Source organism: Neoarius graeffei, chromosome 9, assembly GCF_027579695.1.
Source record: "Neoarius graeffei isolate fNeoGra1 chromosome 9, fNeoGra1.pri, whole genome shotgun sequence".
Classification (NCBI taxonomy): Eukaryota; Metazoa; Chordata; class Actinopteri; order Siluriformes; family Ariidae; genus Neoarius; species Neoarius graeffei.
Genome location: NC_083577.1, coordinates 23,378,531 through 23,395,966, shown reverse-complemented (window position 1 = coordinate 23,395,966; position 17,436 = coordinate 23,378,531). Strand labels below are relative to the sequence as shown.

General features: G+C 43.1%; 1 protein-coding gene across 1 annotated transcript in view; it reads right to left on the bottom strand.

Moving 5' to 3' along the window:
* acmsd (aminocarboxymuconate semialdehyde decarboxylase) overlaps window positions 1-17,436 on the bottom strand; it is a 34,055-nt gene extending 16,619 nt beyond the window's left edge. Inside the window, exons 1-2 of the mRNA XM_060928627.1 lie at window positions 17,380-17,436; window positions 3,238-3,282 (exon numbers count right to left, since the gene is read on the bottom strand). Of these exons, the coding sequence (XP_060784610.1) occupies window positions 3,238-3,282; window positions 17,380-17,436 (102 nt within the window). The remainder of the gene's footprint in view (window positions 1-3,237; window positions 3,283-17,379) is intronic.

Below are 17,436 nucleotides of genomic sequence, written 5' to 3'. Positions count from 1 at the left end.
CATGGAGTTACATCCACACGTACAAGGCACAGAAAGAAAACTGCACATATTCCACACTGTAAAACCCGATAAGGTCACTGAGCTCAAAAATTTTATTGAAACCGATTATGTAAAAATTTTTGAGGTAAGTAACTTAAATTTTTTAAGGTAAGATTTCTTAAAAATTACACTATAGTTACACTTAATTGTAATTTTTAAGAAATCTTACCGTAAAAAATTTAAGTTACTTACCTCAAAAATTTTTACGTTATCGGTTTCAATAACATTTTTGAGCTCAGTGACCTTATCGGGTTTTACAGTGCATGTGAATATCAACCATATGATTAATAGCTCAGAGGAAAAAAATTCTAATACTCAGGCAGCTCTTCATACTTCCAACCACCAGAGAGCAACTGCAACCACAAAGTGCTTGTAACTCATTTCACAATACTGTATAAATGGCTGAATGGAGGACTGAAGACTGAGAGAACATATAATGCTATGTTTATAGGAATATAATCTTATAATAAGTACAGTGTCTTGCAAAAGTATTCATCCCCCTTGGTGTTTGTCCTGTTTTGTTGCATTACAAGCTAGAATTAAAATGAATTTTTGGAGGGTTAGCACCATTTTATTTACACAACATGCCTACCACTTTAAAGATGCAAATAATTGTTTTACTGTGACACAAACAATAATTAAGATGAAAAAAAAATCTGGCGTGTTCATAGGTATTCACCCCCCCCCCCAAAAAAAAAAAAAAAAAAAAATCAATACTTTGTAGAGCCACCTTTTGCTGCAATTACAGCTGCAAGTCTCTTGGGGTGTGTCTCTATTAGCTTAGCACATCTAGCCACTGGGATTTTTGCCCATTCCTCAAGGCAAAACTGCGCCAACTCCTTCAAGTTAGATGGGTTGTTTTGATGTACAGCAATCTTCAAGTTATGCCACAGATTCTCAATTCGATATAGGTCTGGGCTTTGATTAGGCCATTCCAATATATTCAAATGTTTCCCTTTAAACCACTCCAGTGTAGCTCTAACAGTATATTCAGGGTCATTGTCCTGCTGGAACATGAACCTTCGTTCCAGTCTCAAACCTCTGGCCGACTCAAACAGGTTTTCCTCCAGAATTGCCCTGTATTTAGTGCCATCCATCTTTCCTTCAGTCCTGACCAGCTTTCCTGTCCCTGCAGATGAAAAACATCTCCAAAGCATGATGCTGCCACCACCATGCTTCACTGTAGGAATGGTGTTCTCAGGGTGTTTGGTTTGTGCCACACATGGCATTTCCCATGATAACCAGAAAGATCAATTTTAGCCTCGTTTGACCAGAGAATCTTCTTCCATGTCTTGGGGGAGTCTGCCACATGCTGTTGGGCAAACTGCAAATGTGTTTGCTTAAGCAGTGAATTTTTTCTGGTCACTGTTCCATAAAGCCACACTCTGTGAGGCTTAAAGTGGTCCTATGGACAGATACTCCCATCTCTGCTGTGGATCTTTGCAGCTCCTTCAATATTATCTTTGGTGTCTTGGTTGCATTTCTGATTAATGCCCTCCTTACCCGGTCTGTGAGTTTTGGTGGGTGGCTTTCTCTTTTCAGGTTTGTAGTGGTGACATATTCTTTCCATTTTGCTATAATGGATTTAATGGTGCTCTGTGGGATATTCAAACTTTGGGATAGTTTTTTTTATAACCCAACCCTGATCTATACTTCTCCACAACTTTGTCTCTGACCTGTTTGGAGGCGCCTTGGTTTTCACATTGCTTGCTTAGTAGTGTTGCAGTGTCAGGATCCTTCCAGAACAGGTTGATTTATACAGACATCATGTGACAGATCATGTGACACTTTGCACACAGGTGGATCTTAATCAACTAATTATGTGACTTATGAAGTGACTTGGTTGGACCAGCTCTTATTTAGGGGTTTCATACGAAAGGGGGTGAATACCTATGCACACTCCAGATTTCTGTTTTTTCATCTTGATTATTGTTTGTGTCACAATAAAAACAACAATTTGCATCTTTAAAGTGGGAGGCATGTTGTGTAAATCAAATGGTGCTAACCCTCCAAAAATCCATTTTAATTCCAGCTTGTAATGCAACAAAACAGGACAAACACCAAGGGGGATGAATACTTTTGCAAGACACTGTATCTATGATGTAGATTTTGGCATTTGCCTTTCGTACTTGATGAAGTCCAACTATTTTTTGATAATGTACCCTTTATACACTACCTCAAACAACCACAATACATCAAAATCTAGAGTTTGGTATCATATTACACACTTTGATCATCAGATGACTCCCTCAGTGAGTTAAAGTCAGATTGGCAAGAGCAGGATAAATCTATAATCAAATGATGTGACCCTGAAAGACTTGACTTCCTGAGCTTTGTGGTAATCATGCTATCCCATTATTATAACTTCTGCCATCATCTGGCCCCATGTCCTCAATGGTAGCCTGTTCTTCCTGTGCTGCCCACTCATTCTTCATAGGGGTCTTAGTTAGCACAAGCCAACACACACACACACACACACACACACACACACACACACACACACACACACACACACACACACACACACACACAGAGTCCAAGTCAGCCAGTCCTCCCTTCATCCTGATCATTAGATTTACCGTTATACTGCAATGTGGTGCAGAGGAAGCAGTGCTGCTGCTTTGTCCATATAGATGTACCACATGACTGCAGTGCATTCTCATTTCCATTCATTTCAACACATAGTCCTGCTAATAAAAAGTGGAATACTAGAAAACTTTTCCATCGTAAAACTTGATTTGCTTTGCTCATTTTTTCTAACTGAACATCATAAAAATGCCAAATGTTTCCAAATATTCAAGAAATCATCATGAGGTAGGACAAAAAATTGATTCTGTCCTTTTCCCTCCATCTATTAATTACACTGATCTTTACACAAACTTAAATCTCCCAGCATAGCTACAACGAATATGTATTGGGTATTTTAAAATAAATCAATCTTACAGTTCTGCTGCTGTAAAACCAATAAATGCCAAATGTTTCCAAATATTCAAGAAATCATCATGAGGTAGGACAAAAAATTGATTCTGTCCTTTTCCCTCCATCTATTAATTACACTGATCTTTACACAAACTTAAATCTCCCAGCATAGCTACAACGAATATGTATTGGGTATTTTAAAATAAATCAATCTTACAGTTCTGCTGCTGTAAAACCAATAAATGTAGCCTGGGTGTGTTAGATCTTACTCGGACTCACCTTACAGTGGTGGTGGAGCTGGACAAATCCATCATATCCATATCTCTGGAAAATATAGGACAAATGTTTAATGTATGAAAAATTATTCTTTTATAAAGATGCAAGCTAAAGTTATGTACGTTATACAGTTTGTACACCTATTCTTTAGTTTATAGCAGGGCTTTTCAAAGTGTGGGGTGCGCCTCCCCTAGGGGGCGCCAGAGTTCTTCGGGGGGGGTGCAACGTGAGGAAAAATAAACCAGAATAAGTTACTATTGCGGACATTTAGCGAACTTCAGCTAGCCTTTGCCAGAGACAAAATGGATCGATTTTTAGTACCTAAAGCTACAGTGAGTGAGGAGACAGAGTCTGGGCCAAGCAAAAAATGAAACAAGAAGGAAGTATGACCACGATTATTTAAAGTTTGGATTTTCATGGACTGGATCTGAAGATGCTCCACTGCCACAGTGTGTTGTCTGCCAAGAGGTGCTAGCTAACGATGCTATGAGATGTTTAAAATGTGTAAAACAAGATTTTTTTTTTAAAAGCACAGATGTTTAAAATGTGTAAAAAAAAAGAGGTTTTAAAAAAGCTCATATGTTTTAAATGTGTAAAAAAAAAGATGTTTTTAAAAAGCACAGATGTTTAAAATGTGTAAAAGAAAAAAATAAAAATGTGTACAACAACCTTTTTTTTTAAATACGAATGGAACATTTAGTATAGCAGAAACAAAAATTGTAGGGGGGGGCGCTGTTGTTTATTTGCTCTCTGAGGGGGGGGGGGGCTGACTCTCCCACACTTTGAAAACCCCTGGTTTATAGTATTTCTAGGGCGGCATGGTGGTGTAGTGGTTAACGCTGTCGCCTCACAGCAAGAAGTTCCTGGGTTCGAGCCCCATGGCCGGCAAGGGCCTTTCTGTGCGGAGTTTGCATGTTCTCCCCGTGTCCACGTGGGTTTCCTCCGGGTGCTCTGGTTTCCCCCACAGTCCAAAGACATGCAGGTTAGGTTAACTGGTGACTCTAAAGTGAGTGTGAATGGTTGTCTGTGTCTATGTGTCAGCCCTGTGATGACCTGGCGACTTGTCCAGGGTGTACCCCGCCTTTCGCCCGTAGTCAGCTGGGATAGGCTCCAGCTTGCCTGCGACCCTGTAGAAGGATAAAGCGGCTAGAGATAATGAGATGAGATGACATTGTCCACCTGACCCCTGTGATTGACCTTGACAATGATTCTTGGGTAAATTTTATCCTCTGGCCTCTGACTTCACTTGCCTATGATGTACAAACCCCATTGCCAGAAAAGTTGGATATTTTCCAAAATGCAATAAAAACAAAATTTTTCAATTTGTTAATTCATAGGACCCTTCATTTAACTGACAAAAGAACAAAGAAAAGATGTTCAATAGTTTTACTGACCAACTAAATTGTATTTTGTAAATATAAATGAATTAGAATTTGATTCCTGTAACACACTCAAAAAAACTTGGGACAGAGGGAAAATAAGACTGAAAAGCTTATAGGATATTCAAGTAACACCATTTTGGAAGATTCCACAATAAACAGGTTATTTGGTAACATGATTGGATATAAAAGGAGCATGCACCAAAGGCTCAGTCTTTGCAAGCAAGGATGGGGCATGGCCCACCCCTTTGTGCCAATATTCATGAAATAATTGTTTGTCAATTCAAAAAGACAATTTCTTAATTAAAGATTTTAGGTCTTTCAAAATCTATAGTACATCATATTGTGAAAAAAATTCAGGGAATTCGGAGACATCTCAGTGTGTAAAGGGCAAGGTCAGAAACCACTGTTGAATGTGTGTGACCTTCAAGCCCTCAAGTGGCACTGCCTGAGAAACCATTATGTTAATATGACAAATATAGCCACGTGGTCTTGGGAGTACTTCAGAAAACTGTTGTCACTTAACACAGTTTGCCACTGCATCCAGAAATGCAACATGAAACTGTATTACACAAGGAGGAAGCCATTCAGAAGCCATGCAGAAACGCTGCTGATTTCTCTGGGCCTGAACTCATCTCAGATGGACCAAAAGACCGTGAAAGCATGTGCTGTGGTCAGATGAGTCCACATTTCAACTTGTTTTTAGGAAAACCAGATGTTGAGTTCTCAGTGAGTTCCCTCAACCATCCAGTTTGCTATCAGAGAAAAGTGCATAAACCAGCATCTGTGATGATATGGGGGGGCATCAGTGCCCAGAGCATGGGTGAGTTTTGTGTGTGTGTGTGTGTGTGTGTGTGTGTGTGTGTGAAGGTACCATTGATATACTGGGGCATATATTGGGATTTTAGAGAGACATTCATCAAGGCGGCATCTCTTCCCAGCAAGTCCATGCTTATTTTAGCAGGTCAATGCCAGGCCTCATTCTGTATGGACTACAACAGTGTGGTGTCAGTAAACCTGCTGAGAAGGAACAAACTATAAACATGGACACTCTGAACTACAGTTCCCAAGACACACAGTGCCCTCTGTCTCCAGCCTACTGAAACTCAGCTGTATCTTATTTCCTTAATCACCCTGTCCCTCTATTTAAGCTCCCCCAACAAACACACCAGTGCAAAGTATCATTCTGCCTGCTCAGTACATACTAAGCCTTGTTTCTTCTGACTGCTTCTTGTATTTCTGACCCTTTTGCTTCATCTCTCACATTTTTGCTCTTTGCCTTATCTTCCCTGTGTTGTTCGCTGATTGCCCAACCCTTGCTTGTTTACCGACTCTGATTCTAGTCTCTCGTCTTAGCTTTGTTGTCAGTCTGCACCCCGTTCTTCTCTGCTCATACATCTGTAAGTGCCTGCATTCTAACAGGATACTTCGCCGAACATAGATGTAGCGGCGGATACTAAGCAGACTGCTCTGAACGTGCAGGGGCGTTTGCTTGGAGAACATCAACAGATGCTTGCCGACCTCAACACTCGGATGACACAACTGTGATGTTGCAGGCCCTCCTATCACGCCCTGAGTCTACTGCTAGCCCTGCGCTACAACTCCCCAAGCCGGAGAAGTTCACCGGAGATGCCATCGCATGTAAAGGTTTTTTACTTCAGTGTTCTATGTATTTCACCACCATGCCGAATCTATCTGATGAGCACAAAACCGCTAAGTTTCTATCCTTTCTCACTGATAAAGTACTCAGCTGGGCAACTTCCATTTGGAACAAGGGTGGTGAGCAAACTAAGTCATATGAGCAGTTCCTCTCCCTATTCAAGAGAGTTTTTGACCATGAACCAGAGGGGATTGAGGTTGGGGAGAGTCTATTCGCTAGCTCTCAAGGGTCTCGAAGCATTGCTGAATATGCCCTGGACTTCAGGATGCTAGCGGCTGCCAGTGGATGGAATGATCCAGCCCTTAAAGCAGTTTTTCACCAAGGTCTGCACCCTGAGATCATCAGTGAACTGGCCTGTAGAATTGAGAACCTCACTCTTGACTCCCTCATTGACTTAGCTATTCGTCTCGACCAACTGTTAAAGCACCGACCCTCTATCCACAAAAGTACCAGGTCTGTTCAGCTGTCTGAGGACAGCTCACCCAAGGAGGTTTCACGAACTTGGTTAACCCATGCTGAGCATGCTAGATGATGGAAGGAGGGTTTATGCTTCTACTGCGGGAGCTCCAAACATAACACCCGGCACTGTCCAGTCTGACCAGCCCGTGCGGCCCCAGTAGAAACATCAGCAAGATCTACGAGTCCGGTGAGAGAATTCAACTCAAAATCCTTTAAGATTCCAGTTTTACTAAAGGTGGCGTCCTTCACATACGTCCTTTCTGCTTTTGTTGATACAGAAACTCAACCTGCCTACCACCCCTCTGCACAGTGCATTCAGCATTATGATCATCGATGGAGAACCCATAGGCAACGGGCTCGTCACCACATGCATCCATCCAGTTCAGATTCAAGTAGGAGCATTGCACAAAGAATTAATTTCACTGTATGTGACCACCACCACTGATCATGACATTATCCTTGGATATCCCTGGCTACAGCTGCATGACCCTCTGATCTCATGGCAAAGTAAGGAAATTCTTCAGTGGTCACCCACATGCTTCCAGAGCTGTCTCTCTCATCCTCAGGTCAAAGTATCTTCCACCACAGTGGGAAGTCCTCAACCAGACTCCATGAACAATGTTCCTGACTGTTATTGGGACCTTTTGGAGGTCTTCAGTAAGGGGAAGACCTGTGGGCTACCACCACACCAGCCATATGACTGCACAATTGACCTACTGCCAGGTATGTCACCGCCATGTGGTCGTATTTATCCTCTATCCCAGAAAGAACACATTGCCATGGAGGAGTAAATTCAGGAGGCCCTCAAACAGGGATATATCTACCCTTCCAAGTCTCCCGTCTCTGCTGGTTTCTTTTTTGTGGAGAAACGAGGAGGTGGACGAAGGCCTTGCATTGATTACAGAGGTTTAAACCAGGTCACCATAAAATACCCTTATCCTCTTCCCCTGGTTCCAGCGGCTCTGGAGCAACTCAGATCCGCGAGGATCTGTTCTAAGCTTGACTTGTGCAGAGCATATAATCTGATCAGGATAAAGAAGGGCACTGAGTGGAAAACAGCCTTCAGCACTACCGCTGGACACTTCGAGTACCAGGTAATGCCTTGTGGCCTTTCTTTGGTGCTCAGTGTGTTCCAATGCCTCATCAATGACATGCTACGAGACATACTGGGAAAGTATGCCATCGCTTACATTGATGATATCCTGATATACTCCTCAGATGTCCAAAGTCACCAGGAACACATCAGAGCAGTTCTCAAGCATCTACTGGAGAACAATCTCTCTATAAAGGCTGAAAAATGTGAGTTTCATCAAAGTAAAATCTCCTTCCTTGGGTATATCATCATTGCAGAAGGAGTAAGCATGGACTCATCTAAGGTATCAGCTGTCACTTCCTGGCCGACACCCAAATCCATAAAGAACCTTCAACAGTTCTTGGGCTTTGCGAACTTCTACTGCTGGTTCATTCGATGTTTCAGCACTCTGGCAGCTCCCTTAACAGCATTGCTGAAGAAGGGTCCCAAGCACCTACAGTGGAACCCAGTGGCTGAAGAAGCCTTTAGTCAGCTCAAGCTTGCCTTTACTTTGGCCCCCATACTCCAGCATCCCAACCCTACTAAGCCATTCATCGTAGAAGTGGATGTCTCTGATACTAGAGATGGGACGATCCTCTCCCAACACTTTGGGGAGAAACAAGAGCTACACCCAGTAGCTTTCTTTTCGAAGAAACTAACTTCAGCAGAAAGGAATTATGACATGGGGAACAGAGAACTGCTTGCCATAAAACTAGCCTTCGAGGAGTGGTGGCATTGGTTAGAGGGAGCTACTCACCCCTTCATAATCCTCACAGATCACAGGAACCTAGAATATCTCAGGAAAGCCAAAAGGTTAAATCCATGTCAGGCCAGGTGAGCATTATTCTTCACCCGATTCAACTGGACATCTGGGCAGTCACCGCACACACCAAATGTTAAGGAACAAGTACTGGTGGAAGAACATGCTCATGGAAATCAACCAGTTCATCACTTAATATTCTGAAAGTGCTAACTGAAGGTTCTGAGAACCCCCTGCCAGCAAATTATGCTCTCTCCTGATTCCTCAAAAACCTTGGTCACACATAGCAATTGACTTTTTAAAGGCACTGAAACTTATCCCGTTGCCAGGCATCCCCACAGCCTCTCAGACCGTAGAGCTTTTGTTTCAACAAATCTTCAGGTACTGTAGAATAGAATAGAATAGAATGCCTTTATTGTCACTATACACATGTACAATGAGATTAAAACATCTCCAATAACAGTGCAAACAGCGTGGAGAGAGAGAGAGAGAGAGAGAGAGAGAGAAGAAGGGGGGAGAAAAAAGGGGGGTGTAAGGGGGGTAAGGTGCACAGTCTGAGGTGTATGTGTTGTGTTACACATTATGGAGTGAGGTATTGCACATATAAAGTATTGCACAGAGACAGTCACATTATAAATTATTGCATGAGAGAGTCACATTATAAGATAAAATATTACACATTATGAAGTATTGCAAGGTAAGGTAAGGTGCACAGACTTAAGGTGTATGTATTGTGTGTAAGGTGCACAGTCCTGAGGTGTATGTGTTGTGTGTAAGGTGCACAGTCCTGAGATGAATATGTTGCGTTTCACATTATGGAGTGTGGTATTGCACATTATAAAAGTATTGCATAGAGAGTCATCTTATAAAGTACTGCACATTATAAATTAGTAAAATAGTAAAATAAATAGACTATAAAGTCAGAGCATATCTGAGTTCAGGGCGGTTATGTCTTTTGGAAAGAAGCTGTTTTTTAATCTATTTTGTCTTTGTCCTGATGCACCTGTAGCGCCTCCCTGAGGGCAACAGGTCGAACAGATCAAAGCCAGGGTGGGAGCTGTCCTTGATAATATTCTTAGCTCTGCTAAGGCAGCGGGAGGTGTAAATGTCCATCAGGGAGGGGAGAGGGCAGCCAATGATCTTCTGTGCTGCCTTAACTACCCTCTGGAGCCTCTCCCTGTCTACAGCAGTGCAGCTGCCGTACCATACTGTAATACAGTATGTCAGCAGGCTCTTGATGGATGAGCGGTAGAAGGTCAGCAGAAGGTTGGAGCTTAAGTTGTACTTCCTGAGGACTCTCAGGAAGTGTAGCCACTGCTGAGCCTTCTTAATGACTGCTGTAACGTTTGCTGACCAGGAGATGTCGGCAGAGATGAGGACACCGAGAAACCGGAAGGTGTGGAGCCTCTCCACATACACGTTGTAGAGGGGGGCTAGGTCGGTGCTGTGCTTCCTGAAGTCAACAATGAACTCTTTGGTTTTCTTGGTGTTCAGAGCGAGGTTATTTTCTGAACACCAGGCTGCCAACTTCAGGACCTCTTCTCTGTAGGCTGCCTCGTCTCCCTTTGAGATGAGTCTGACCACTGTGGTGTTGTCAGCAAACTTGACGATAAGGTTGTTGTGGGTTGGACTACAGTCGTGGGTGTAGAGGCAGTACAGAAGGGGGCTCAGCACACAGCCCTGTGGAGAGCCGTTGCTCAACATGCGGGTGGAGGAGAAGTGGTGGCCAAATCTCACAGTCTGGGGCTGGTTAGTAAGAAAGTCTTTTAACCAGGCACATGTGAGAGGGGGGAGGCCGAGAGTGTCCAGTTTTCTAATAAGGATGTCCGGGATTATTGTATTAAAAGCTGAACTGTAATCCACAAAGAGTATGCAGATGTAGCTCTGCTGCTGCTCCAGGTGATTTAGCGCAGAGTGGAGAGCTATGGCAATGGCATCCTCTGTGGATCTGTTTGTGCGATATGCGAACTGGTAGGGGTCGAAGTCTGGGGGGAGGTGGTCCTTGATGTGCTGAAGAACTAGTCTCTCGAAGCACTTCATGATTACCGGGGTGAGGGCCACAGGACGGTAATCATTCAGACTGGTGACGGGAGACTTCTTCGGCACTGGGATTATTGTTGCAGATTTTAGGCAGGGCGGGATGACTGCCTGAGCCAGGGAGAGGTTAAAGATCCTGGTGAAGGTAGGAGCGAGCTGGTGGGCACACACTCTGAGCACCTTACCAGGTACACCATCTGGGCCGGCAGCTTTCTTGGGGTTCACTGCCAGGAGCACCCATCTGACATCGTGCTCCTGTACAGTGAAAGGAGTGGTGTAGGAACTGTATGGTAGTGGGGGCAGGGCAGGAGCAGATGAGTGCTGCTGAGATGTTTCAAAGGGAGCAAAGAAGCGATTTAGCTCCTCTGCTAGCAGCGCACTCCAGTCTCCTGTTGACACATCACAGTCTCTGAAGTTTGTGATGTCCTGAATGCCCTGCCACACCTCCCGTGTGTTGTTGCTAGACAGGTGGGACTCTATGCGCAGCCTGTGGTCTGCCTTGGCTTTATTTATTCCTCTTTTCAGATCAGCTCGAGCAGCTCTGTACAGCGCTCTATCACCTGACCTGAAGGCAGCATCGCGAGCCCTGAGGAGTGAGCAGACCTGGCTGGTTATCCAGGGTTTCTGGTTTGGGAAGACCCGGATGTTTTTATCCACTGTCACATTCCCGATGCAGAACTTGATATAGTCCAGCACCGTTCCTGTGAATGTCTCCAGCTCCTGGTGTTCAAATAAGTCCCAATCTGTCTGTTTAAAGCAGTCCTGTAGTTTGGAGAGTGCATTGTCAGGCCAGGTTGTGATAGTCCTTGTGGTGGGCCTGGCTCTGCGTCTGAGGGGGGTGTAGGCTGGGGAGAGCAGGAGGGAAAGATGGTCTGACTGGCCGAGGTGGGGGAGGGGTATGGCTCTGTATGCATGCTTGATGTTGGAGTAAACATGATCCAGAGTGTTCTCCCCTCTAGTAGAACACTTAACATGTTGGTATAACTTCGGCAGTACAGTCTTCAAGTTGGCCTTATTAAAGTCTCCTGCGATTATGTGAACACTGTCAGGGTGGGCCCGCTGCTGTTTGTTTACGGTGTTCAGCAGGAGAGAGAGTGCTGTGTTTACACTGGCGTCAGGTGGAATATACACAACTGTGACAATCACTACAGTTAGCTCTCTCGGTAGAAAAAAAGGCCGGCATCTTACAGACATGTACTCGAGGTCTGGGGAACAGTGTTTATCTATAATTGTTCCATTGTTACACCAATTATCATGCACATAAATACAGAGCCCTCCCCCTCTGCTCTTACCGGAGTTCTCATTTCTATCACAGCGGAGCAGAGTGCGGCCTGCTAGCTGCAAGCTAGCATCAGGTATTTCCGGATGAAGCCAGGTTTCTGTTACTATGGCATCCCTGAGGATATAGTCAGTGACTGGGGATCCCAATTCATTTCATGTTTTTGGACAAGCTTCATGGAGAGGTTGGGAGTATCCGTAAGTCTCACGTCAAGCTATCACCCCCAGTCAAACAGCCAAGTAGAAAAAGCAAATCAGGAGATCAGTTGTTTCCTGAGGATCTACTGCATGCATAACCAGGGGGGCTGGGCGAGCTTCCTTCCTTGGGCCGAGTACGCACAGAACTCGCTTAAACACTCAGCTACCCAGTTAACACTGTTTTAGTGCATACTTGGCTACTAACCACCCTTGTTTCCCTGGGATGACACACCCAGCCAGGTACAAGGCATCAATGACTGGTTCACATGCAGTCATACCATCTGGGAGGACGACCATAAGTGTCTAGAATCAGTCTGCACCAAGTACAAGGAATATGCAGATAAACATAGAGAAGAGACTCCAAACTTTTCCCCTGGTGACAGAGTATGGGTGGTCACAAAGAACCTGAGAGAACCCAACACCTGTAGAAAACTCCAGCCATGCTACATTGGGCCATTTAAGGTTTTGCGCCACATTAACAAAGTATCATACCATCTTGACCTTCCCCCTCACAGCCGAGTATCTCCTACCTTCCATGTATCACACTTGAAACCTGTGATCCTGGGGCCCCTTGCCAGCAACACACCAGTCCAGGAGCACCCTACACTCAATCTAGAGGGAGAGCCCATCTACCAAGTAAATAAGATCCTCGACTCAAAATGAAGAGGAGGCCAAGTCGAGTACCTGGTAGATTGGGAGGGATATGGACCCGAGGAACAAAGTTGGGTCAGGGCCAAGGACATTCTCTACCCATGTCTAAAACAAGAGTTTCATACCCAATATCCTAACAAACCAGCACCCAGAAGTAGGGGTCGTCCAAGAAAGAATGTAGCTCCCGGAGGTAGCTCCCTAGGGCGTTCTGTCAGTAAACCCACTGAGAAGGAACAAATTACAAACATGGACACTCTGAACTACAGTTCCCAAGACACACAGCGCCCTCTGTCTCCAGCCTACTGAAACTCAGCTGTCTCTCATTTCCTTAATCACCTGTCCCTCTATTTAAGCTCCCCTAACAAACACACCAGTGTGAAGTATCATTCTGCCTGCTTGTTTTTTCTGACTGCTTCTTGTATTTCTGACCCTTTCATTTTATCTCTCAAGTTTTCGCTCTTTGCCTTATCTTCCCTGTGTTGTTCGCCGATAGCCCGACGCTTGCTTGTTTACCGACTCTGATTCTAATCTCTCGTCTTGGCTTTGTTGTCAATCTGCACCCCACTCTCCTCTGCGTAAGTGCCTGGATTCTAACATGTGGCTTTGTAGGCACAGAGTGCATGTGCTTGACTGGCATGCTGCCGGTCCAGATCTGTCTCCTTTTGAGAATGTATGGCACATCATGAAGAGGAGAACCAGACAACGGTGACCACGGACTGTTGAGCGGCTGAAGTCTTTTAGCAAGCAAGAATGGACAAAAATTCCAATTGCAAAACTGCAACAATTATCCTCAGGTCCCATATAATTAAAAAGTGTTATTAAAAGGAAACGTGATGTAATACAATGGTAATAATGCCTCTGTCCCAATGTTTTTGAATGTGTTGCAGGCATCAACTTCTAACTTCATTTATACTCACAAAATACAATTAAGTTGGTCAGTAAAACTATTCAAAATATTTTCTTTGTCTTTTTGTCAGTTAAATAAAGGTTCACTTGAATTAACAAATGACAGATTTTTGTTTTTATTGCATTTTGGAAAATATCCAACTTTTCTGAAAATGGGGTTTGTACATAAATGATTTAGATTTGGTTGGTCTTGATTTTTACAGGAAAACAACATGAAAACAACCATAAATATCCAAAGCATAACTATGGGTTGTCCTACTCATGATATTCACTTTGATCTTCATCATTGTCAAGCAACAGAGACAGCTGGAGGTGAGGTTTATTGAAATTCAGCAAACAATTCAAAATGTTAAGCAAGAGCAGGGTCAGAAACAGGCAGAGATATATGCGATCAGTAAACGACAAACAGGGCAAATCCAAACTTGTGAAGCCAGGAAGTCATGTACCAGAAAAGCATAAACAATAAACAAAGGTTTACCATGTCAGGCACTGATACACTGAGTGTTACTTTACACTGGTGTGGAGTTATCTGTGTGTTTATATAGTGTGTGGTGGTGACTGAGTCCAGGATTTTGCAATCAGAAATCTGGTGACTGTGAACGTAAGAGTGCTGGTGTGTGCTGGGAATTGTAGTCTGTGGTGGCCATGTTTGTAGGCTGCAAGGCATTCTGGGAACTGGAGTTCAGTGCTGACATGACAATGTGACATTTTATTATGGGTTCAAGCACCAAAGATACTCTAACACTATTGTTTTGTTTTAGATTTTAATTGTTGTGTCCATTATTATTTATTCATTTTCCATTTTCCGAAGAAACGTATGATTGAGACAAGATACAATCCAAGCACACAGCTAAGTACTGTTGTAGATGAGCGTGAAAAGCTCTCATCAAGAGTCAATCACTAGCACAGAACTTTAACAACTGCAATGTCATTAACTTATTTACAGTCCATCCATGCCTACAAATATTGTATAAAATAAAATAGAAGAGAATCTAATCAAAGACACACTCGTATACAGTAGAAATACTGATGCAGTATTTACATTTAGCTTCACAGGTCAAGATTGGATTGTGGTATAGAGAACAGGGAGGCTCTGATATAGACTGCAGCTTCTCCTTGGAAGATTTCAGATGAGAAATGAAGTTACAAATTAGCATTATACAGTGTCTTGCAAAAGTATTCATCCCCTTGGTGTGTTCTGTTTTGTCGCATTACAAGCTGGAATTAAAATGGACTTTTGAGGGGTTAGCACCATTTGATTTACACAACATACCTACCACTTTAAAGGTGCAAATTGTTTTTTATTGTGACACAAACAATAATTAAGATGAAAAAAAAAATCTGGAGTGTGTATAGGTATTCACCCCCTTTTGCATGAAACCCCTAAATACGAGCTGGTCCAACCAATTCACTTCATAAGTCACATAATTTATTGATTAAGATCCACCTGAATGCAAAGTGTCACATGATCTGTCACATGATGTCTGTATAAATCAACCTGTTCTGGAAAGACCCTGACTCTGCAACACTACTAAGCAAGCAACCAACATGAAAACCAAGGAGCACTCCAAACAGGTCAGAGTACTTCTCCAAAGTTGTAGAGAAGCATAGATCATGGTTGGGTTATAAAAATATCCCAAAGTTTGAATATCTCATGGAGCACCATTAAATCCATTACAGCAAAATGGAAAGAATATGTCACCACTACAAACCTGACAAGAGAAGGCCGCCCACTGAAACTCACAGACCGGGCAAGGAGGGCATGAATCAGAGATGCACCAAAGATAACACTGAAGGATCTGCAAAGATCTTCAGTGGAGATGGGAGTATCTGTCCATAGGACCACTTTAAGTCATACACTCCACAGAGTGGGGCTTTATGGAAGAGTGGCCAAAAAAAAAGCCATCGCTTAAAGAAAAAAAATATAAGAAAACATGTTTGGAGTTTGCCCAGCAGCATGTGGCAGACTCCCCAAATACATGGAAGAAGATTCTCTGGTCAAATGAGACTATAATTGAACTTTTTGGCCATCATGGGAAATGCCATGTAGGGCGCAAACTGAACACTTCCTATCACCCTGAGAACACCATTCCTACAGTGAAGCATGGTGGTTACAGCATCATGCTGTGGGGATGTTTTTCATCTGCAGGGACAGGAAAGCTGGTCAGGATTGAAGGAAAGATGGATGGCACTAAATACAGGGCAGTTCTGGAGGAAAACCTGTTTGAGTCAGCCAGAGGTTTTGAGACTGGGATGAAGATTCACATTCCAGCAGGAAAATGACCCTAAACATATTGCTAAAGCTACACTGGAGTGGTTTAAAGGAAAACATTTAAATGTCTTGGAATAGCCTAATCAAAGCCCAGACCTCAATCCAATTGAGAATCTGTGGCATAACTTGAAGATTGCTGTACACCAATGCAACCCATTTAACTTGAAGGAGTTGGAGCAATTTTGCCTTGAGGAATGGGCAAAAATCCCAGCGGCTCAATGTGCTAAGCTAATAGAGACATACCCCAAGAGATGTTTTTTCATCTTCATTATTGTTTGTGTCACAATTTAAAAACAAACAAACAAAAAAAAATCACCTTTAAAGTGGTAGGCATGCTGTGTAAATCAAATGGTGCTAACCCCCCTCCCAAAAAACCCCCAATAATAATACACAAACACAATATATATATATATATATATATATATATATATATAAAATCAATTTTGGCGGCACGGTGGTGTAGTGGTTAGCGCTGTCGCCTCACAGCAAGAAGGTCCGGGTTCGAGCCCCGTGGCCGGCGAGGGCCTTTCTGTGCGGAGTTTGCATGTTCTCCCCATGTCCATGTGGCTTTCCTCTGGGTGCTCCGGTTTCCCCCACAGTCCAAAGACATGCAGGTTAGGTTAACTGGTGACTCTAAATTGACCGTAGGTGTGAATGTGAGTGTGAATGGTTGTCTGTGTCTATGTGTCAGCCCTGTGATGACCTGGCGACTTGTCCAGGGTGTACCCCGCCTTTCGCCCGTAGTCAGCTGGGATAGGCTCCAGCTTGCCTGCGACCCTGTAGAACAGGATAAAGCGGCTAGAGATAATGAGATGAGATAATCAGTTTTAATTCCAACTTGTAATGCAACAAAACAGGACAAACACCAAGGGGGATGAATACTTTTGCACGACACTATAACCAGTCAGGTGTCTAGTGCTGGGGTTTATGTATATCTCTTGTAATTTATGTAATATTACATGAAAGTTTTGTCAGAAATTTTACAATGTACCAGAGACATGGACCAAAATTATATGTTATAAAAAAGATTGGGAGGGAAAATAGTTGATGTTCTGAGATCTTTAAGTTAAATTCTGTTGGATATTTTGAGCATGTGAACAGGATAAATGATTACCTTTACTATGCTCTGTTGACACAAATCAGTGTGAAAGGCCAAGGTCCTGACTGATTAATATTTCACTCAAGCAGATTTCATAAGCAAGTTTTATATTCTGTTTCTGCATAGCTCACCGTCAAGGCAGATGATTTCATAAAATGTAACTCATAAGAATGTCAATAAAGGCACAAAATAATGAGAATGAATCGGCTTACAGGAGAGAAAACCTGTCCTGCTGTTGGGTTTTGTTTTTTTCCACCCAGGCTGGTGTGTACAGACGGATCGTGTACAAATGAGATTTTATGCAAATATAATATAATCACAATTATACAATTGCTCACTTTACAATCTGTTTCTTGAGTTCTGAGCTTCCCTACCTCTTTTAGATCAGGCCATTCCTTGGGTAAAATATGGTTATGGATATCAATCTTCAT